Source organism: Atractosteus spatula, chromosome 17 (genome assembly GCF_055471065.1).
Source record: "Atractosteus spatula isolate fAtrSpa1 chromosome 17, fAtrSpa1.hap1, whole genome shotgun sequence".
Classification (NCBI taxonomy): domain Eukaryota; kingdom Metazoa; phylum Chordata; class Actinopteri; order Semionotiformes; family Lepisosteidae; genus Atractosteus; species Atractosteus spatula.
The window spans coordinates 15,663,184-15,688,011 of record NC_142722.1 but is presented as its reverse complement, the minus strand read 5'-3'; the positions used below and the strand labels follow the sequence as shown (position 1 = coordinate 15,688,011).

The window sequence follows — 24,828 nt, the reverse complement described above, 5'->3', positions numbered from 1 at the left end:
GTAAGGAAATTTACCTTTTACACGACAAGGGACTGTAAGAACATAGCCAGAGCAACAGTGGAGCTGCTAAAAGGTTAATGAAAAGGTAAATATCCTTGAATGGGCCCTGATCGCATTCCAGTTAAAAGGCTGCAGTCCATCAACAGTCCCCTCGCAATCTGTAGGCATGGATGGGCAAACATGGCCAAATCTAGGTGGGCTATGTTGGTTCAGACCTATCCAAACAGAACTATTCAAGCAAAGTACTAACTCAGTATTCTGTACACTCATCTAGCCCGTTTTCATGTGTAATAGTTTTTTCTCTTGGTGGTTGTGTTACAATTGTAAATGTGTGCAATTTACAATGTGTAAATCAAGGGCAAATACATTCTGATATAATGTGTCTTGATCTCAGGCTGTTAGGCCACAAAGAGTGTTACTTTGGAAAGGATGTATAGTCACTGTATATTACAGTAATGCCCAGACTGATAGGGTGTTACTGTGAACTATCACTGGTTCATCACTGGCAATGAGGAGTGCATGTGAATGAGGATCCACATTACAATTCAGGGAAGGGAGCTGCAGGAAAACCTTTCTTTCAAGATGAATGACATATTTGTAGTTCTTTTAACAAGGGGATTGATCATTATTAGAAAGTGAACTGCTTCATGTAAACAAAGTAATGAGATCTCCTCCCATTCTTTCACAATTCAAGCCCTGCATGTAATAGACAGCCAGACTTCCATGTCTCCGCTGGATGGACAGCCTATGATGGGTTAGCAATGTACCTGAGAGATCTGTGCAACTGGGCAACATCTACCACCCAGACAGCAATGGAAACCAGTGGAATAAAATGTGTTATTGTGGTGGTTACAACCAGCCAGCTTTGTCATCCTATTTCTATTTGTAAGACTGAAGCTCTGGAATTAATATCCCCAAAGCCTTCAGCAGCACTCAAGTATCCTGTTCTACTTGAACTGGATGATAAAACAAATATACACAAGAAAACAGAAAAACTGATCCCTTAATCTATCACGCTGCTGTTAGGATGAAGACTTGCAAAATTCACAAGATGGGATGAAATTCATGTTCATGCTTTCTTGAAAAAGCAAGATTCCAGGGCAGCTCTGCAAAGGAGTGGTCAGGACTCTGGACTTATAACTGAATCTTGTGTTTGCATGTCCTCAGTGAGACCCTGCTGTACTGTACCTCTGTCCAAAGTAAGTACTTTACAAATTAAAAGTAGGCTTAGTTAAGTAACAAAAATAAGTCTCTTTGAAAAAAGCATCATACAAAATAAAAATAAAAATATTTCAAGACAGTGACACAAAAAGAAGTACAAAAGTCACCATTAACATCATATTTATTGTTATTTAGTTGCTCAATAAAACATATACAGATATATACAATATGCATGAAAACAGAAGACTGCACTTTACATATTATTTAAAAAAAGAAAAAAACTCATTTTGTGAGTTATCGTCACAGTCTTCTATCCATTGTTTCCAAGATCAAATTCAACAAAAGAAGATTTAAAGATTACAAGATTGCCTAACACACAGCAAAGTTTCTCTCTTATTTTACATGTGCAATACCAATACTTTTTTATTTCATTAAAAAGATTTTTTTCTAGGCAGTATTGTATACCAGTGTTTGAGCGATTTCCTAAGACGAAAAACTCTTCTTTTTATTACTTTTTAATCTTTTTTGTTGCAAAAAACTCCGCAAAGACACAAATATAGAGCATGATAATACTTGGAAGATACACCACAGATAATCTTCAACCAACTAGACTGGAACTTGATCAGCTAAAAGCCAGGAAACTACTGCACATAGAACAGTGAGCAATGGCATCTAAAGGAGCTAGATTCTGGTGCAGACACTGGATCTGCCCGATTGGATACACGATCCATGTTTTGAGAGAGTATTTTAGCACAAAAAAAGAAGGGAAATCATTTGTTACATGCTTCTTCTCAATCACTCTTTTCCTCATTCACATATGTCTGTGGTAGCTGTTGCTGTCAAACCGAAGCAGTAAGGGACATCCTGTCTGTGACCAACAGCAGAGAAGGACAATAATCTGGGCTGGATTCACCTTCTAACACAGCACTGATTTAACCTGCTGATTGAAAAGGTGATCTGGTTAGCTGGGGACATGTGATGACACCCATCTGCTTTGAGTCTGCATTGCTAACAGGTAAATGGCCATGCCCAAAACAGGGTAAAGCTCTGAACACAATGCACTCTCTGTTACTGCTGAAGAACTAGTTTGACACCTTCTCTGATGCTCAAAAAAAGGAATTAGAAAGAACACGATTAAAAGATATCACAGCTAATGGAAATGAACAGTTAGGCTTCAAAAGAAAGATTAAATTGTTGTTTTTTTACTTGGGCTGGTTTGAGCTCATATCTGTTGTGCAAGTCACTCAGCTAACAGGTCTCAGAGCGCGTTGTATCATGAGCTGTCTATCCGAAGGGCTCAATTTACAGGCCTTCGGGGCTTTGCTCTAAAAGAGATCTGTTCACACAAGCCCATGGCACAGTATGCGTCACTGAAAAACAAGCCTTTCCAATCCCATTTGCGCTGCAGATACATCCCATTTTGCTTTAAAAAGAAAAACCAAAAACACTCTTACTGCAAACATTCTCTCACCCTTTTGGCACATTCACTTGATTTACGTTTTTGACTAAAATCTCCTTTTTGCCATTTAAAGGTTTTAGACCCAAGATTAAAAGATACACACAACTCTTCATTTTAAATCAGAAAGTAAATCTGAAAAGGGTTACCTGTATTTTTGCTAACGTTGTTTTTGTTTATCTCCGCAAAGAAAAGACAATCATCAGGTCACAGTCAGCTGAAGTGCATTCACACAATGGAAAATGAAAACTTGTTTGTCCGATAAAAATTATTTTCAAGGCAAACTCAAATGGCCTTTAATATTGCTTTTATAATAAGATTTTCTCAAAAGGGATCTGAGGAGATATACAAAAGGACAACTCAGCCTGCAGATCAAAAGAACAAAAGGGTAGCAGAAAGTCTGCTGTTGTCTTTTTAATAGGAAAGACAAAAAGAGTGGCTCTAGTTTCTCGTTTAAGAATTTCGGGCCGACAGAAGCACTCGGTCCTGTACAAAAATACAGCACCGTACTGGTTTAAAATCCAATTACTCCTATTTTTAAATAGCTTGAACCAGTCATAACAGGGTACAATCTGGTACTATACGGCCTTCCTCTTTTGCAGGCTTAGTACATTAACCAAGTGGGTGAAATAACAGGGTCTCAAGAACATAACTGTCTCAGGGGTAGAACATGAAAGCAGAGAACAACAAGGGACATGTTAGTGAAAAGTTTTGAAAGCAAGCAATAGCATTTTGTTACGCATTCTGACAACAATCTCAGTGGCTCTATGGCAGCCTGGAGCCGGCAGAATGAGCTGCAGTGAAGAACCTGCTTCAATGAGATTTCTGCCCTAGTAAGGCCAGCAACTGTTTTTGGTGAAAAAATAACCGATATTGGGTTAATGTTCACATTTCCAACTTGAAAGGCCACATATGGGCAGTTTTTCGTAACTCTTTTTCCATGTTGGCGTTCTCTGCTGTTGCTCTTGCTCACTCTGAGACAACTCCATTCAGCCCTGGCTTGGACTCCCCCCCGCCCACCCAGTCTGGGGTATTAAACTAGTCTGAGTTAGCTATATCTAAAGGAGAAAGGAAGAAGAACTTGAAAAAAATAATAATTAGAATAACGATTAAAAAATAACTGCGCTGGTAGAAAACTAAACACTGGTATCATACTGTAGTACTTTTTTTTTGTTTTGTTTTCTTAAAAAAATGTTGAGGTTTACAGGTGCGAATGCCACTCTACAGGTTCCAACCACATAGAAAAGTCCCACCTGACGGTAGTGGCCCCCTTATTATTATTATTATTATTATTAGTTTTTCTGTAGAAAAGAGAAAGTCATTTTAGTCAGGTGAGGGCGGCCACAAAGGTGCCGAAGCGGTTGGAGATGTCGGAGTGCAGGGATCGCCAGGACGGCACCGGGCCCCGGCTCTTGGCCTCGCCGATGTCATCCGTGCAGTGGACTGACAGGCACTGGAGATGGCTGCCGTTCGGCCCCGTGGACGAGCTCTTGTTCGGAGGGAGGTCAGGGGCTGCAGGAGAGAAACACAACGAACGCGGTGACTCTGCTGTTCCCGCGCGGCACACACACCACTCAGTGATTTAACCCGGCATTCAAGTTTCAGGCGGTTCATTTCTTCACTTGGCACAATTAAAAATACTTTTGTAAGCAGTAAAATCTTCCATTCCCCAGTCACTGCTTTCTTTAAAACCAATTTCATTTTGGACAGCACCTTTTATTTTTGCAAGCGATAATGTGAAGCACTTGACAAGGCAAAACAAAGCAGACAGCACAAGTAAGCAACCAGCACGTACCAATGAATTCATTTGATTCTTATATGCTGGAAGAAACAATTAAGAAGAGCCCAATTCAATACTGTCTCTTACATATATCTTAAGAAAAATTACAAAAATAAAACAAAATTTAAAATGCAAAATGCAAAAGGAGAGGGATAAGAACCAAAGTAAACGGGAGCTCATAACAATTTGGAATAAAAGGTTTTGTTGAAAATGCTGCTCTCGCTGCTTTGTAGCTCTGTCAGGCTGGCTGGCTGTGAAGTGCTTATGCAAACTTAATGACCCAGCTGGGCATTCAAGATAAAGCCCACTGCGAGATCATTACCACCATAATTGGCTAAACTCCCTGGGTCTGCCTGGGACTAAAGAGAGAGCCATTGATCACAGCTGGGGTTAAATAATGTTTCAGCCCCCAGAAGGTGCCAATGCTTCTAATGACAGCAGCTCTCCCGACTTCCCTTTAAAATGTAAATGTGAGGGAACCTTTAAATAAAAAAAAATAAAATTTCACCCCAAATTCTTCTTTCGGAAAGGACAGTAGAACAGTGCAAAGCCCCCCACCACCACACATACACACACGATCTCATGCAGTTTGAAAGCCTGGATGGGCTCTCCAAAAGACTTTCTCATTGGCTAAATTCACTGTTCCAAACTGTGGATCAAAATGTCAAGACTGGGACAAGAGTTGTGTATGGTCAGTCTTTAGTCAGATGGACTTGAGAATGTCTCATCCACCTACACTGTTGTTTCCTTTAAATAAACAACATAAAAACTGTGAATTACCTCTCTTCTTGTCACATGTGAACTATGTTTAAGAAGACCCACTGCACTAACATCTTTTAAATGTGACTCTCTGACTCTTTATGCTCTATGGACAAAGCTATAGAAACAAGCCCCAAGGAGCTCTCTGACCTGGGCACTCAGGTCATCAGCTCTTGCTACCTCAGTGCTCTCAGATGACAGGCATCATTGAGCACTTGTCATCACCTGATCTTCATGACCGGAAAGCTCACCATTCACCGTAAGCCAGACACCACTTTCAGCATTGTAGCTGAGGAGGAATCAAAGAGAATACTTTTTGAATTTGTTAGACATTCATAATCCACCTACTTTTATTCCCAGTCTACAGAAAAACCAAGATTTTAAATTAAAAATTATAATTTGTAAATTTGTAATAAATTATATTTGTACCACGATACCTCACTGTTGACAGCTGTCCATCCCACAATTAGTGAAAATTTCCTCTATTGTACAAAAGCAGTGATTGCTTTAATTCTAGAAAACATCCCACCAAAATTAAAACCAGAAATTTATGAACAAAACAAAACTTCATCAGCTTAAACTCAAAATGTGTACTTTTTAAATCTACAGATTTTATTTTTTATTTTCCTATTACTGCAGGGCTAAAAAATAATCTTGAGTTTCAAAATCCATATTTTGGCATGTGTCAGAATTACCAAGGAAATATGAATTTAACTTTCCAAAGGAAAGAAAAAAAAAGAAAAGGCTACATACTGCCAGAGGGTAATGGAGATTGATTTGATTAACATTCTGTGTCTGCGGGTAAAATTGCTGTTACTAGGTGAAAATTAATACACAGACCATCTTCGCTCAAACCTGTAAAAGATTGATGAGCAAAAATTGCTAACCTAAACTATATGTAAAAACACACTTTGTCATGTCCTCTTCCCTGGAATTAAGGCTACTGTAGGCAGTGCCCAAGAGAATGAGACAGTTCCATCACTAAAAGAAAGACAGAAGGAAAGAAAAATTACCCAATTCATTTTAGGACCATTAGCATTTAAATTATATGAACAACACTGTGATGTGAAGCATTAACATTAAACACGGATATCAACACGATCATCATTTCTTGGTTTGATAAGAAAGAGGATCTACATATTCCTTTAATTCTGTTTCACAACACAAAGACTAGTTCATCAAGAGACAAGTTCAGAAAATGTAAAACTCCTATATATTGCATGCCATGGCATGTCCCACTGTCAAAAGGTTTACTGCCATTAAAATCAGATAATTTAATGGTTCAAGGGAGATACATTATCCTTGCAAAAAAAAATACAAGAAGGATTTTAATTACAAGTGGTATGCTTATAACAACAACACACTGGGATCCAGAAAGAAAACATCAGTGATTAATCCTGTTGAATTAATGGGTGAACCACCCAGAGCTGTCTGGACACTCATTTCTTTAAAATCCCCTATCCACTTATACAGTACCAACCACCTTGACCCTGTCATGGAGCAGAAAACAGAACAAGAATTTAGCCCTACTTCATTCTTTTTAACCAGTAAATTCAATGGAGAACAAATCAGTTATATGCTGGAGCACATTCACTTATATAGCAGGGCATTTAAGAACACAATCTAAGTGAAACACACTGCACAAGAAAACAGCAGCAATGACTCATCCAGCATTTTAACTTATAACCCGCTAGTCCTGAATCCAGAACCCTACCTACTATTCTCTACTGCTGCTGCAAAATAAGTAACAAAATGCATTTATCCCCTCAAGCTGTTGTTACAGCCACAAAATAAAAATTCTAAGAAATGAAAAAGCATTGTTCAGTCAGAAGACACTGCTGTTACCCAGAGAGGGGAATTAGGTCTGTGTCACCCAACCTGCCAACACCACCCTGCACCTGCTTTCTGGGGACTGACTGCATGACAAGCCCCCCCCCCACCACACACACACACACACACACTCCTAGAACTGTGTAATTAAAATCTAACTGAGAGCAGGTGAAAATGTCAGGGGTGTAGCTCAGTAGGGGAACTCATGCCTTACATAAATGAGGTCCTGAGTTCAATCTCCTCCACATGTGTCTTACACATGAAGTAAATATTAGGCACTTCTTTATGCAAAGTGTTGTGGGAGCATGGAACAAGGTAATATCCCATCTACTTCCAAGAAACACCTGGATGAGATTGTTGGCTACTTGGCTACTTACTACCAGGCAGGCTGGATGGAGCCCAAGGGTTACAACAACACTTATGCTCTTAAAACCAATGAAGCAGTCTGTTCCTGCAGAGATAAATGATGAATTTTACTGTTCTGACTGAGAACAGTATTACCATGTAAAAGTATTAAAAAGTGAAATGGACTAATTTCCATTACTGTTGAAGATCTCAGATTATTCCCCACAGGAAAAAATATTTTCCCTTACAAACATGAAAAAAAAACCTCACAGCCATACTTAACATTTATTTATTAATTTATTAGAAAACTATGCTGTAGCATGTAATTGTATTTTTTCTGAAATACTGTCACTATTTTTACAAAACAATTAACTGTTGTTTACCCAGAACTGCACATCACATTTCTTTTGATCCGTGCAAACAAACTTTGTTTATTTGAATGTGCTGCCTCTCAAGATGGAAAATGTAGACAGAAACACCAGAATCTCCCGTGAACTAAAAAGTCAAACACTCGAGTATGGACAATTCACAGTGCTGACAGGACTCTGACAGCCACTAGACAGGCCCTGCTATAGTATGAGCCACAGCGAATTACAGGTAAATCTATTTTTATCTTTAAATCTTACTCTTACATTTGTATGCAGGAATGCTACACTAGCAGTTTCAGAGAATTTTTTTAAATATACACTCTGAGGGGAAATAATATTTGTCAGTTCCAAAGTATAGTTTTAAACCAATCATTATATTTCTTAAATCCCAAAAATAAATATTTTTCTTGATACTTGTCTGAAAGAGGGGGTTTAGAGAGGGGCTTCCAAAAAATTAAAAATGCTAAATTGCTCTGTAGAACTAGGGAAAGTCAATGAATTCATAATAGCCCCTTTCATTTACATAATGCTTTTCATCCAAATGGATTCTAAACTGCTGTACATTTACAGGAGGGGACCTACTTCATTCATTCACTGAAGCGCTGCACCTAGCTGGGTGATGCAAGATTGCCAATAGCCCCATTGGACTATAAATTGCAGAAGTGAGTAATTAATTCACCAACTGAATTTAGGCAGAACTTTATGAAGGTTGCACTTTACAAGTCCAGAGTGAAACATAGCTGGAACAGTAGGGTTAGCACTCCTTGAGTGTTTTAAACACCGCTGTGGGAATTAAAATAAAAAAGAAAGTAGACAGCACCTTGGTGGCTTGTCTCATCCAATGATTACATGATCACAGCAGAGTGTCCCCAGTCTCCATACCGATTTGGACTAGCAAATATTCGTTCATCAACACCACTGGATTTTTCTGGGAATTCCTCAATCCCACTACTGGCCAGTTCCTAGTCTTGCTTAGCTTCTGCGATCGGACAAGATCAATCCACAGGATGACGTCAACATTATATGTACATGTAACTGCAGGCTGCCACTCCTTGCACAAATATAGTCAGCATAATTCCCGATGACAACATTTAATGGTTACTAATATTAAAATTACCAGTAGTAACAACAGGAGTTGTATTGTGCATCTTTGCAAGCATAAATCCCAACTGCCGTTTGTCGTCCTATCATGTTCCAATTTTGCTCTTACAGCTGCGAGTGCTATAAAGAATAACAGCATGACTTCTGCTGCTTGTAACTGCGGGCTGTGCATGGCAATCCAAGCAGCAGCACCCCTGTATCACGGACTGGACAGCAGTCTCCAGTGTCCACTGGCAAGGCATGTCCTTCAGGAGCTCGGTATCCCCTTGGCCCCCTCTCCCTGCCAGCTGCCAGCTCTTACTACTGGAAGAGCGCAGCAGTAACGCAGTCCTAACAATGCAGCCGCCATGCCCCGAGGAGGTGGACGCTGCCACTCGTATGAAAGGGCGGTCTGGTAAAAGGTCAGGCGGCCGACTGCGTCCTGCTGCACGCCCTGAGCCAGCCTAGGGAGATTCGGAGTGGAAGGAAGGAGGGAGGAAGGGAGGCTATCGAGAGAGAGAGAGAGAGAGAGAGGAGGTCGAGGGGGGTATAGCCATGGGGCTCATTCCTCTCACCTCTTCCAGTTCCCTGAGACAGTGCCCCCCACCCCCACCCACATATCTTTGGCCGTCCAACAATGCGCCGCTGCATGGGCACAGCAGGCAGTGACCCGCCCTCAATACCCAGCCGAGCGTTCACAGCCGCCTGACACGGCCCTTCCAGGCCTACTGACCCTGCGAGCGCCCTGCTCCTGCCTACCTCGCCTCGCCTCAGTCTGAAGGCCAGGCCAGCCCCCGACATCCCCCAGAACGCTGATCCGGAAACCTCTCAAGCCCCTCACGTGCTCTCAGTCACACTGCAGCTAAAAGGATCAGAGCGACGAAACAACCCTTCCTCAAAACACTAAAAGATCAGCCGTATCCATCTCATTTTCTCATTTTGACATATTTTACTTGAATTTTTGGCATGCAATAAAATTTACGTTATTTTGCCCTGTTTTATTTTAAGGCTTTATAAAAATGAATAAAAAGAAAAGCGTTTTACTCAAAATCCTGCACTGATAAGAGGATTCATACATTTCTTTTTCCAGATCTAAACATCTTTCCAGGCACACAATTGCTTTCAACATATTGGGAACGGTAAAAAAAAAAACTGATTTATGCAACTTGTCAATTTACTTACAAACCTCTGCATCAGGTTTAAAAAGGAGACAACAAGCACTTGGTGTAAATGAGTGCAATGAGAGCACACTCCACTCCAGAAAGAAGCCAAGACAACATTCCTAATTGTTCAACACCCCATTGAGTAGTTCCTGCAGCTGCTTGCAGTTTTTGAAGGAATGGTGTTGAATCAGAACTCAGGTCAATCTATAAGAACTGGTATTTTTATAGAGCTCGGAAACCCGCTGCTGATTCAAGACATTATCACATCAGTAGCACAAAAACATCTTTGTGGCTTTCAAAGAGTAAAGCTTTTCCACTAACACATTTTAATTTTAGAACTACATATAAAATAATTTACTGTCAATTTCTTTGTCATAGAGAAAAAGCAGTTACCACCTTTTTCTACAAAGATGTGATAATAGAAATTTGTTATCAATTTTCTCCTAAAAGATAAGATGATAAGATGATAGTTCTGCCCACAATTACTGATGTACAGTGCCTATTGGGTTAATTGTCTAGTTCTTTATTTGCAGAGATTATTACAGCAAAATCATTTATAGCAAAACAAAAACTGGTTTAAGTACTGTTTATATAATTTATTTAAAGATGTGCACTATGGAGACTAAATTAAAGTATTAAGGAGATTAGTTGGGTAGCTTAATTGGGGCTGTGATGGTATAATGAGAAGTGTTTTGTATCCAGATTTGTGTATAAATTGACTTGGTATAACTTATTTACATGAGGCATACAGTAAAACATTAAACATACAATAAAACTGAGTCCTAACTAAAAAATAGACAGTTTAATTTTAAAAACTAGTTTCCTATAAAGAAATGTTTTTCAATATGTACTCAAAGTGTTTTGGTGAATACATTTGATGGACATTTCCACATGCAGTCTTTTTCATTGTAGACTATATTTTTGTTTCAAATGCTGGAATGGAGTGTGTTGCCCAATGACAAGTTATACTGGTCAAGTTTAAAGAAATGCAACAGTTTTTATTATTTCAAATTAAGTTATATAGAAGATATCCTAAGAAGTATACAGTTTTTCATTAAATAAGCCTAACATAGAAGAAAGTAGTGCCAAACCATTTATTTGTTAAACTCATTACATCACACATATACTCTCTCTGATTTCCCCTCAGGTGCATAACTTTGATTATTCTATCAGAAGGCAGTTAAAACACAAAAGCTGCACACTCTAACTACACCACTGCTAAAATGTAACAATAAAATTATACAACCTCTACAGGCATAAATTTTATCTTGTATGCCGTCTTCCCGGTAATTATAGTGAACTGTTTGTCTAAAATATCTGTTTGTTAAATGAATTTGTTAAAGAGCATTCATTTCTAATTGTAGGTTATTTTTTATGTATTTTCCTTTTTTTTCCATTATACACTTAAGATAGTAAAGTTTGGCATTCCCTACTATGTGTATTTTTTTTTCCACGAACAGTTTCGAATTTGACTTGAACTGCTGTTTCATCTGTCATTTTCACTACATGCATATTAACTGTTACCTGTAGTTCGTAGCTGTGGCACTTTTCAATCAGCCGTATCTTCAAATGCTCCAACAATTTATAATGGCAAAGAAGATGGATATCGAAACATCTACCGGCTTGGGTTTCTTTTCTTGTTTCCTACAGCTTTTCTTGTTAGCAGCAGTTAATAGAATGCCACATGTCGTGGTGCAGTCTTTTGCAGTCCTATGGATATCTCACATACATAATCAGGAGCCTTAGCTTTGATTGAATTCACAGGACAGGGAACAAAGTGACAGTCCCATCCTACCTTATCAGCTCTCTATTAAAAGGTCTAAATGGGGTCTTTGGAAAGCTGATCCCGTCCACAAAGCGATCAGCGAGGGAGGAGAAAGGGGGTGCGGGGAGGATGAACAAAGAGTCAACTTTTTATACTTAAAATACTGCTCCACTGCTCCACTCCTGCATTAACAGCCTGCAATCTAAGAGCCGATGACTACCTCCAGAAATGAAACCAACCGAAAAGACCCGTCCAGCTGGTTGACGGTCATGGGAATGGGCTTCCCTTGGTCCTTCCCAAAACTCCTCGGTCTCTGGGAGAAAGAAAAACCTTGACTGTCTTCCCCTAGTTCAGCCACATTGAAACCTCCCCCACTTCACCTCCCCTGACTCCAAAAACAAGACACTTTCATCCAGACAGGGGATTTACATTTTCACAAAAGCCAAAGGCACGTTTGCATCCTTCCACATTTGTCTGGAAAAGGATTCCCTCTCATAATTATATATATATTTTACTTTTACCTTGAAATATCTCCCATTCCTCTTTGGAGCCTCCAAAGTAATTTTGTATTTCCCAGAAGTAGGAATCTCCAGCAAGCATTATGTTTTTACAATGACTTGCTAGCAAACCTTTTCTCCTAAAAAAATCAAAAGGATGGCAGTCAGTTGAACCGCTCTGCAAAGAGGGAAGACATGAAACATGTGGGGAAAAGGGAAAAGAAAAAGGCAATTCTGCATGTCAGCCTCTCTCCTGCGCACAGCTGCTAACAGCTGAAACGTCTCATTAGAATAATTTTTGCCGATATCTTCTTTTTACTGGGCTCCGTCTCTCTACAGCCATATGTTCCGATATAATCTGAACTGTGTACACGTGTGCATAAAATGAATTTGGTCAAAATTTATAGAATAAGAAGGGCCATCATTAACAGGCTGTCATTTTTCTCCATGGTAGGTGATATTAGCTGCTGAGAAAAACCAACTCCAAGAAGCAGGCATTTTTCAATTTTTCAACATACTTTACAAATCAGAAAATATTTACTTGACAGATTTAGAAAACTAAGATTTAACCTACTTTAAAATATATGATTATGAAAGCAGTTGCGGGGCCTGGTGGGTGGTTAATAAATTACAAATGAATAATCTACATTATTATGTTTGCAGTGATTTGACCCTAAAATTAACTAAATGTTAAAAGGCTGTTATATAGTTTTGTTTTAAAAAGATTTTACTTTAAAATGTTAGAATGACACAACATATAATTCCTAGAGGGCTTGAAATGAAGATTTCAGGTGTAATTTCAAGGCTGTTTTTGTGAAAATTATAAAAAAGAGTCCTTTTAGTTTGGAAGAAATATATCTTTTACAATGTAGGAAGCAGATGACTACAGTAGTTCACCGCAATACAGGCCCTGTTGATGTGCATTTTCACACAACAACAATTTTACAACAAATAAGGTAGCTGCAGTCAGTTTGGGGATTAATTTGTGCAGGTCATTGCACTTCTATATCTCATACTGTGTGATCTGTTGCCTTTCTTAAATCAATTTATAATTTTTACGTTGCACATAAACAAAATATGAAACATACAGGTGCAAAATTCACAAATTTGCTCTTTGTAAGACTCAGAACCTGGTGAGATAAAAAGATTCATTCCTAACTGTGGAATAAAGAAGAACTGAAAAGGAAGATACAAGTGAAAAAAGTACAAAGTTCTTTACTACACTTGAGAAATTCTTTCATAACTGAATTTTTAAACACCAGAGTTTATATTTAAAAGGACAGAAAGTCATACAAATTGCAGTAAAAATCTAAAACCCAGAGATTTAAGGCTTACAGCAGTAAATAGGCAAAGTTTCTGATTACTCCTTATTCTAAAATGCTTTAAAGAAGTAATAACCTGAATGGTAAAATACACAGCATGAATAACATCAGTAATTTTATCATTGGAAGGAATATTTTAAAAATTACAATTTCAGAGCACTATGAAAGGCAGCCGAGTTCCGACGGTTCATTTTAATGTAAATCCCCAAAGTTTAAATGCTCCATTTTAGCTTCAAAGAAGCAATATATTTTTTATTATGCTTTTTTTCATTCCAAAAGCAAATTTAATGTAGCCTTCTCTTAGCACATTACTTGCAGAATCAAATACAGCTCATCTAGTGAAACGAAATAACATGACTTGTTTCTGTCAGTTTGATGTCTGCTGCTTGCTAACCCGCAGATTTTCATTCCTTCTACTACCTCAACATACAACCTATTGCAGCTGCAAATTCAAACATCGCAAATAAATAACCTGCAACTGTCATGAAAGCAAAGCTGGGCGGTTTTATTAAAGTTTTGTTTTATTGCCGAACGTGTAGCGCGTGATCTCCAAAATCCAAAATTCCATTTGTGTGATACTAGGTGACATTTATGTGCGTTTAGGATTCTACACCGAAGACGTCTGGCTGGTAATAAATGTATAAACATATGCTGTGGGTCCTATAATGTACAATGATGACTACATAACAAAGAAAGAGACTGATGTGAAAATGTTAAGCGCTAAACTGGGTTTCATTTTCCACAATATGTATTTTAGGTCTGTCAGTCAATGTCTTTTACTTATGCTATTCTGCAAAAAGAACTATAATGAAAAACAAAACCAGAAGTTAAAAAAAAGCTCTTGAATACATTTTAACGCCTTTTATGCAACGGCTGTGAGCAAAATTGTTGGTGGTTGTTTACTTAAGCTGCATCACAGCATCAATATTTGCATTTATATCTACATCTAAACCATTCTTTCAAGAGCCTTTATGCAAAAAATAATAAAACTTTTGTTTTATGAACCGAAATGATGGATTTCCCATATTTTCTTTTACTTTGCTAATTTTCCTAAAATGGATTGATGTATTTGCATTAATACACAAAGGAAGAAAATAAATAAGACTTGCTGCCTCCTGAAAAAAAGCCCTAGTCATCACAGATTATTCACAGTTTTATAAAAATAACTAATTCTGTTGGGTTTTTTTGCCCACAAATCTAAACTGAGAGTTAGATCTAGAAAATGTGTTTTAGACTGAGGATCAAAACACATTTATATCTTTATCACTCACACTATCTCCACTGTGTGTAGACATTAAATTATATACTTAAAGGACTATAGGCACTGTGTAGATAAAGAGAGAAAAGCAGTCTGGTCAGATGTCTTTGTAAAAATTTAGAACACAGGGCCTTGAAAAGAGGGTTAAGAGACATTCTTAAGACACAGTTGGAAATTCTGAGGGAATAAAGCCTCTCTTTGAGACTACACCCAGGGACCCATTCTAATCTGGGCAGACAGCAGTCGGGCCTGGACTCCGCATTCCGTCCCAGTTCTCCTAGCAGGCCAAGAGGAACACAAACAAACCGAGGAAAGACAAGGGGGAAAAACACAAGCAAGAAAGGTTTCATTTTCAGGGCTGGAGAGCTGGGCCCCCTGCCGACCCCTTCTCCTTTAACCCTTTCTCGGCAGGAATGTGCTGAAAAATATGTGAACGAGCTTCTAGCACAGGTCTGATGAATTAAGAATCGTTTCAAACAGAGAATATGCTACTCAGCATTTGGTTCAGATGTTTTCCATAGTATAGTCCAAAAATATCTCTTTCTCTAAAGGAACGTATTTTGGATAGTTTGTAAATCAAAGCACCAAAAGAATCTAATAAATGGTGGAGCCCACAGGGGCTAAAGATGGACAAACCAAGGAGTTGCATTCTCAGGCCTTAAAAAATAAAGGTAAGTGCAATTTGAGGGCACAATTCTCTATTCTGGTAGAAGGCTGACTCAGTTAATGACACTCAATTTATCTTCTTGTTCATTAAATTAAACTGCGGACGAGCCCAGCAGTTTCCAACAAAATAAAATCAAACCGCCACATGCGTAAAATGTCAAAAACGCTTCGCTCCTAGTCTCAATTTTAAAGAGTTCCGTGCAATCAATTTAAAAAGCTGAACTGATTTCTTCTTTTTTTTTTTTACCGGGTATGAGATGATTTTGATACAGTGTCTCAAGCTCTCAATCTGAACATCCATTTGGAGGTTTTTTTTTATTTTGCCATGCTTCTATGCATGATAAGCGGATAAAGAGAGCTACGCTCCGTCAGTGTGACCGAGACTGATGAAAATGCACTCCCCGTATGTTCCTCCAGCACCCCAAGGGTTAAGGCAGTGCTGCGGCCTTCTGAGTGTGGAGTGCCTGCCTGGGGCTTGTTGGGTATGTGTCTGTGATTGCGACAACTGGTCTTTCTGCCTGAATGCTCCTGGAGGGGCCCTGCCCTCGCCTTTCCCAAGCTCATGTGAACCTGCTGCAAGCTGTCCGCCACAGCACCCTGGCTTCCTCGGGCTTGTTAGCAGATAAGGCACTACTAACCTCTCCCTCCCTGCTGCTCCCGTCTTTGAGAAAAGGAGACTATAGACCTTCAAGTGGGTCACCTTTATAAAACAGAACCCTTCTGATTCTTGTCCACTTCTCTGAAATCTACCAACACAATATTTGTAATTAATTACCCTCAGCAACAGCAATACTAACTAAAATACTCAGTTTGTAAGATCTCTACATGTTCAAACCTGGTCAAACTTCCCTTTCTGAAATGCACTGGTTAAGACTTTTCAAGCCTCAAAAGAATAAGGGACAGCAATCCATTGGGATATAGATGAGGTTCATACAGACATTACAGACAGGGGACCTATCTGAGTATGAAGAGACAACATTTTATTTGACTGCAATATATGGAAACATCTCAGTTATTTATGATACTCACAATTATGCTATTCATTGCTCTTTAATACTGATCTACAAATCTGTTCTTCATTATAAATACCTTTTTAACTCCATGTAAATAGTAATTATTATGATTTTTATTATAAGTAATAAGAATGTATTTAGGTAAAACAGAGGTTTTCATATTGGAATGTTTCAAATACATGAGCCGGACAAAAATGTTACATTGCAAGACACTAGGACACAATAGCTTGACAATTGCTTGCATACCATTGCCATTACTCATGGTGAAAATAATATAAAGCTGTTAGTGCTTCTGTAAAGCAAGTCTAATGAGTGAACAGAAGAACCTTACCAGTTTATGCAAAATAAGCAAAATAACAGAAAACTAAATAACAGCAAGGCAATGGATTGAAACTGTACATCAATTATTGGAGAAAGAAGCAAATTGCAAAGCAAATAAGCAAAGATTCCCAAAACGTTTTCAAATCCTGATTAAAATCACGTTCTTTTCTTCGGGAACTATAGAGAATACGGTGGACACCTCAATGTGACTAATGCTCAGAAACGAAAGGGTGCCTCTGTAACAGCAGAAGTCATAACACGGGGTCTCTGTCTGAACTTGAACTGAATGTCTTTGTTCAACATGGTGAATACAGTACGATACCTCATGATAAAAGCAAACACAAAAGACTCTAACTTTCCTGAGCTGCTTAATGGCCAGTCACTGGGACAAAACAAAATCACACGGATGGTAAGAGAGCCCTTTTGGATACAAAAATCATCAGGACACTGAGTACCTAAAAGTAACAGATGAAAACGCAAATCACAGCCACAGGTGACTATTTGGACAAAAAAAACAAACGATGTTAGAAAAAAAACATTTTCGTTTATAAGTAATTATGTTTTGAAATTTCTTAGCTGTTCTGGTTTACTAATGTTATTGTACTACCTCATAACAGGCACTGAGAGTCATATTTTTGGGAAGAGGTAAGCCTCACTGTTAATTATCACAGTTGGGTGCCTCTCGAACCAAATATGAACTCAGAACCAGCCTCTCACTGGACTGGCTGTAAAACCTCTTCTCTGGAAAGAGCTTCTACAGCATGGGGAGAGTGGGAGGCACAAGCACAATCCTGCTATCAGACGGTCTGCATTTTGAGGGAAGAGAGACAACAGGGATTAATGGGAGAACACAAGAATCACTTAAGAGGGCACTGGATACTACAATACAGGAAGTGCAATTGCACCAGGGCTCCTCTTAATACATCGGGAACGTCAAATATTCGCTTACTGAAGTAGGAGCGTGCGCATTTAGTCATAGAATGCATACTGACTTTAAATGATAAAAATAAAATAGATAGGCTTAAAACAATAAGCATTTCTGCTATTCAAGCTTACAGCTATAATGTTTTGTTTCACACTAAGAATACATGATAAGTGGCTCTGTGTAAACAAAAATGCATATTTAAACTGAGCTTTCAACAAGAATAAGCATGGAATCACAAGTTCCCATAAAGTTACGAACATTCTTTATTAAAAAAGACAAAGGCCCTAAGTTTAATGGTTTTCTGGTGAGTAAAACCATTTTACCATTTCTAAATATAGACATCTGAAGACCAGTATTTAGTAATAGCTTGAATTTAAACTGACATATTTAAATCAATATTTTTGTTATATGTCTGGCTAATTTTATGATGTTTTTTAACTTGAATGTCCTCACTCATAGAGCCCTTACCCATTTTGAAAACCAGCCAAAGTATTTGTTGTATTTTAAATAAATGTTAACAAATTAAAAAATATTGCATGGTGCTAAAAGTAGGAGCCTTATGTACACCTTTATTGTGTATTACTATTGATTTTTCCCATAAAAACATTAAACTGATGGAAAAAATAAGAATCCCAATGAAATGAAGTCGGCACAGTGCTTCCTGAGTATTGCTTCTGGTTGAGTTTGTTTTACTCTGGGCCACGGAGCGTTGTCTGACCTACTATTACTTTCAAAGCATGATCTTTAGCTCCAGAATAGGTTAAAAAAAAGTTTCTTGAAGGCATAAAGGTTAGTTTTTTTCCATCCTTCAGTTAAATATGGCACGGTTCCTGAAGGCTGGAACTCAGCACAATGTTGAACACGAGTGCAAGCTAGTTTACACACCAGAGCGGCACGACTGATTTACTGCCATCCTAATAAATCACAATTGCGAGCGCTCACACTTCTCAGGATACATATAATTGTGATTTTTTTTAACTCTTGACTCATGATCTGCTCTCTATACTTTCTGAAAACACTGCAAATCCTACCACATTCTGAGAGCAAACACACAGACTTCTTATGATGCAGTGGGAGGAGAATGTACAATCCTTCTACCAATCTCTCTGTTTTCCTTTTTCAAATCCCAATTCTGCAACACATTAACTGACAAAATTTAACAGACCATAAAAGACAAAGGCACCTCTTTCACACTTCATTCTGACAGGTACTTAACATTATCAAAAGAATTGTGTTCATTTTTGAACAGCCTTTAAGTATTTGCGTTGTTGGTTTATTTTTTCTCCCTTGTTCACAATTACAAACCAGACAGAGACAAAACCAGTAAGAAAAGGTGCTCGTGTGGCTATAATTTTAATTTGTTAATAATTTGATTGGGCTTTCTTCCAAGAAAAGGAAAGTAAATAAAATACGTACATGACCAGTATTGCATGTATCTGCAAAAAAAAGAAGATGTTTTTGGAACTAAGTATGATAGCAATAGGTTCACAGAGCTGTGAAGAGAAAACTCAAATATTTTATTGAAAAGTTTTGCTTAGAAGAAATTTCTCTGATGTCACAACTCATTTATCAATTTTTCAATATGAATTAAAGATACTCCTCAACAGAGCCTACCTGAGTATCTATATGCCAAGGAATATTACTGCTATTCACGGTACATCAGTGCTTTAATGGGGACATCACTGCTGTTTGACACATTGCACCTGTAACATTAGTTCTGTTCTATTTTCTTTTTGTCTTAAAATATTATGAAGACAACTGCAGTCTGCACTCCAGCATGTGGGGATGCAAATTTAAATTAAGCAAAATTAAATTAGAATAATAAGAAAAACAGAAGAAAAAAAGCCTGCTACTGAAAATGTTGCGCTTTGTTAAAAAATATCTCTTCTCTGTGTATGGGAAGTAATGTGCATGAATCTGTGGAAAACAGAAATCTTTCTGACTTTGTGTTTTCACCGTCCTGATGAACAGCGTGCTTTGAAATCTCAATAAATACGGAATACATTTGGCTCTGAAAGACAATTACTTTAAATGAGACGATGGTCATTTTTTAACAAATGTTTAGCATACAAACCAAATCAACAAGCAGGGGTGAATGCAGGTATATTTAAAGGCTGCCAGGCCACATGAAGATCCCCATTTCAGGAAAATGTTACAGAAAAAATCATTGTACTTTAAAACATATTTAAAAGTTTAATCATTAGATTAGCAAGATTTCTGTGTCTTCTATGGTGAGGAAAATGTAAAAAAAAAATGACAAACTAAAGTCCAACAGCTTTGCAGCTTATTAGTCATTCTTGCATGAGTCACGACATCGGTTACCTCTTCCTCAAGGGTGCTATGCTGCAACTCGAGACATGCAGTGTCATAGTTCACGCTAAACTCCCATCAGAACTGAATTCAGTTCAGATTCTCTTCAGTATAAAACAAGAAAGGAGAAAATAAACTTAAAAGCTCTTTGACAGAAGCCAAAATATTCTAAGAGCCAAGCAAACACCAATGTGCTGTCACAAAAAAATGATTAAATATTTCATAAAAGACACACGATTCTTTTGGTGTTACTCATTTTCAGCAAGAAAGCATTTCCACATGAACAGAAACACATGAGTTCACCAATTTAATCAAATCCACGACACTGGACCAAGTGCAAAACTAGAAAATCAAAAAGTTTATATTTCCAGTGGTCAGTTCAAAACACCATCCACTGAAAAATGGAAAAAGCTTTATACAAAACATATATTTAAAGCAGTTATTTATGAAAACAGAAACCTACAATCAATGCTGTAAGCCTTCAGTAACAATGTAATCATCAATAACCCATATTTGTCATTTCCACTTATTTAAGAACTTCATGAACTGCCTTTTTTTGCAAAAGAAACAGTACTCTACAGAAAACGTTGGATATTGCTCTTGAAAAACAACCTGTTCTTCAAATTGTTCATACACTTCTCCAATTTGAAATTAATGTTTCACTGTCCTCTTATACAGACTTATGCTGAAAACCAAAAGCAGTACCTAGAAGCAGGTTTTAATGAGAGTTGTCAAGTATCTGTCATTAATTAAGTTAATACACAGCAATATCAAAATGAAACAAATGTGCTTCCTTGAATATAAACTTCCAGGCCACAGATGTGTCCTGCTGATAAACCCAATACAACTTTCTTTCCCTCTCAATTGAACAACAGTTGCTTCTTAGGTGCCAGTTGTAAAGTAATATATACTCTTGAGTGCTTAGCTTTGTTTTCGATATAACAAAGTCAAAGGTGATTTGCAGTACATAGAGTTTCTATGTGACTAGAAAAAAAACTTTCACTCCACACGTTAATAGGATTCCTGCTACATTCAGAAAACATCCAATCGTGTCAGAAAGCAATTTTGCATGCTTCCTGATATTTTGAAACCAGGGTTGCTATGTAAAAAGAGCACTTTACTCCAGCGTAGATACGTGGAATTCAAAAATAAACTTGACATGTACTTTTTTCAAACCAAAAGCCCAAACTGGGTGTCTGTAAATTACAAGTCATGTTTCAACATCTGACAAATGCCAGTGTATCCCATTTCTGTGTCTCCACAGGTCTGTCTTCCAGACATCTTCAATTGTCAGTCCCTTCACTTAGTTCACAGAAAATACAAACTATAAATCCCAAACACACTTTAACCCGAAGAAATAGTCTTTTACACAAGTTTATTTTTAATCTTCATATTTACTATCATTTTGAGGATATAATCATAATATTATATATCAAAATAGTTACAATTAAACATGCTATGCCATTATTAAAAACTCTTAGTTATTAAATTACCAACAAGAAACAATGCCGTTCTTTTACAAACCCCATTCCATTAAGCTACTTCACCAAGACAATGAAAACTTAGCCCTCTAAATCCGACAGACAGCTACCATTTCCCACATCAACAGAGATATTCTTATTGCTTTTACTTCATTGCAGATGCCACTGTCTTGAATTCTTAAAGGCAGGACTATTATGATACTTTTCCACACAATAAGAGTTACTGTACAATAATACGTGAAACCACAGATAATGTTATTAAGGACATCAATACAAAACACCTTGTAAAGAGTTTACTGGAGCACACCATATCCCCAAGCTATTACATTTCACAAATTGTCAATCACATTTCTTTGTAAAATCAAAATGCTAACATACTAACAAGTTGTCAGTAGAACAAATTGGAACAAATATCAATAGAACAAATGTGATTTTGATAGATCGACAGGAAGTTAACCCCACTTTGCAGAGAACCAATATATCCTACCTAACAAGTCATGAGGCCTGTCGGGTCTTTTTAGGATGAGTCAATAATTGCATTCTATTAAATTACTTCCTAATCATGGTTCTTAAATAAATGCTTTTCAGAAGGTGAGTGGCAGGTTACAGTCACTGAGTCATATACAGTATGTTGAGATAATTTCAGCAAGACCCATTTGATATTGAAAGAAACTTAATAAATACTATGCAACACTTATGCAATTTAGGACACCGTGAAAATTAATATCTAAAAAAAATAGCAAGAAATATTCCCAAACACCAACCTATCACACTTAACAGCCAATATGAAACAATTTCCATGTTCTTGTATGAACTACCTGTGATGAGCACAGTTCTCCCTGACCATGCTGTAGACACAACAGCAGAGTTTTACACTGTATAGCTTTCAGAGCGGGGTCATATCACTGCTGTAGCCTGCTCAGGGAGCTGAGCCCTGTTATACAAAAGCATTGCAGAAACTGTGGGACAGCATTTTTTAAAAGAATTATCATTCTATGTCTGAATTCAGTTAATCGGAAATAGACGTTCAAAATTTCTTAGAGCTACAGGTCAGGTTTTATCAGAGATTTTGAGTCCAAGTGATACCTGTAGCTGACCTGTTTATAGCAATCACTAGAAAAGTAAGATTTTTTGCAGCAGTATTCCCTTGGTTTACCTGTAATGCAAGGATGTTGAAATACGACATCACTACAGGCTCCAGATGCTGCATAACTTTATTGTTAATACCTAACATTCAGAGCACAAAGAATAATGCATATTCCAGCAGCTCATTACCTAAACTACCACTGCTGCCTTCTGCTCCAACTAATATTGAAACATGTCAACACCATAAGAAACAGCAAAAAATCAAATGGCCTCCTTTTGGTTTTATAAATAGTTCAAATTATATAATTCATTAAAACGTTTAGTATGAATTCCTGTTTAAAGCTGGAGCTACAAAACATGGAAAGACCATTTACAGTACAAAATGTGATGAACAACTTCCGTCTGGCCTAAGGGTGGTTTCCAGCTTCAGTGTAAATGATTCTCAAATGCTTCTCACATGTTAAAACTCTTGTACCTTTTACACATGCCCAGTTGTTCTGCACTGAACCCTGGATTTTTCCAGCAGGTTTATAGTTTTAAAAAAGCATACCCTGAAGGAATGAGGCAGTGCTACAGACACCGAGCTGGGAACAGTTGAATTTAAAGTCAGTTTTTCAGTTGTACTTGAGGAATATTAGTCATAGACCTGTATCCACAAACTGAAGAATTACAAATGTAACGCCAATTCTTAAAAAGGGGGCCAAAGCCAAACTTGTTACTTTACTGTTATCGGTAACATTATGAAGATGATGGATCTAAGCTAGAAGAATAAGACAGCCAAAAAGAATCAAGAATTCTTTGAACAAGTAACAGGGATAATTGATAACATTAAAAGCCATGGGATATGATAGTTTAAACATTAAAAGTCACTGGAATTATATTGAATGCATATGGATGAAATACTGGTTAATGAACTGGATAGAGATCATTATGCCATTAAGATTCTAGTAAGAGTTTGCAAACTCGTTAAATATGCAAATGATACAAACATTGGGTGAATGGCAGACAAAAACAACAGCACTATAAATCGGAAAAAATCTGACCAAACCATGGATTAGTCAAATTAAATTTAATGTTGTAAGTGCAAATCGATCCACACAGGATGTAGGATCATACATTATACACAGTATATACATACAGTATATTACAAGGGCTGAATCTGAGCTGCAGGTGGTGACACACTGAAACTGATCAGGGTGGTTATGTAGATTACTTCATGTTTTCCACAGGCCACTGTGGAAAAGCAATAAGAAAGCATCGAATGCTTGGGCACACAGCAAAACGGCGGGAGTTTACTTAAGAGCTCATTTAGGATATTGTGTACAGTTTTGGTCGCCATTCCAAAAAAAGGCTGCACACTGAGACAGTATTAAACGAACACTTTGCATTCACAGACTGGTTAAAGGAACTAAAGCTTTTCAGCCTACAACACAGAGACTGAGACTAAGAGGCGGTTTGATCCGAGTATATAAAATCCTAAGGGACAGTCAACCCTGGAGACTACTTCAGATTCAGTGGTAAACCTTGGATATGGGGTCACAACTGACAACTGGAACTGGAAGGACTATAGGAAATAGTTCTTTATATGAACAGTTGTGAGTGAGGTCCAAGCTCTGGACTCTTTCAAAAAACTGATGGGTTAAATTTTAGATTTATGTAGCTATGAAAGTAGCAAACACACAAGAGGGGTAAGGTTGCTTCTCATTTTGCAACCTCTGTTTTGTTCCTGTGTCCTAATGATTATTTGGCAAGGGAAAATATGACATGAGATGACATGAGAGAAAGGCTTCAGGGCCTGTAAGAACACACGCACAGTCGTAAAATAAAGAAAAAAAGAAATGTTTACATATACGCATGTAATAGCATTTTAACTTTATGTGTCTGTCTATGCATATTTACATAAAATCAGTTTATGCAAATATACATAAAATCAGTTGTCACGCACCTGGCACTGGCTTACGTTCAAGAGTCTGCAGCTTGCGAATCCTGAAATGGCTTACACTGCCGTGCAGTGGGACTGTTTTTCCATCCCTGGTGTTTGAAGAGCATTGTAAAATTATGCCAGGCTACAGCATTCAAATCGAAGGAGAAACTATATGACAGACATTGGGCAATTTTCTTTGGAAGATGCATTCTCTGTACCTGTAGGCCCACAGTTGATTTGTGCTATGGGCCCAAGAGTCAGAGCAGGGGGAGTTCGGGTAAAGACTGAGCTTCTTTCAGAGTTGCAAGTCGTAACACT

The 24,828-nt window shown here is 37.8% G+C and overlaps 1 protein-coding gene across 2 annotated transcripts in view; it reads right to left on the bottom strand.

The window, feature by feature from the left end:
* Positions 1 to 1,326: 1,326 nt before the first annotated feature.
* The window catches only part of mn1a (MN1 proto-oncogene, transcriptional regulator a), a 36,843-nt gene continuing 13,341 nt past the window's right edge, over positions 1,327 to 24,828 (bottom strand). Inside the window, exons 2-3 of one of the 2 annotated variants that reach the window (XR_016094362.1) lie at positions 12,229 to 12,344; positions 4,065 to 4,129 (exon numbers count right to left, since the gene is read on the bottom strand). Coding sequence is in view for 1 of the 2 variants with exons in the window: in XM_088936165.1 (XP_088792291.1) it covers positions 3,945 to 4,129 (185 nt within the window). In the remaining variant the exon portion in view is untranslated. Of the gene's footprint in view, positions 4,130 to 12,228; positions 12,345 to 24,828 lie in introns of both variants that reach the window. The other variant, XM_088936165.1, reaches the window with a different exon arrangement.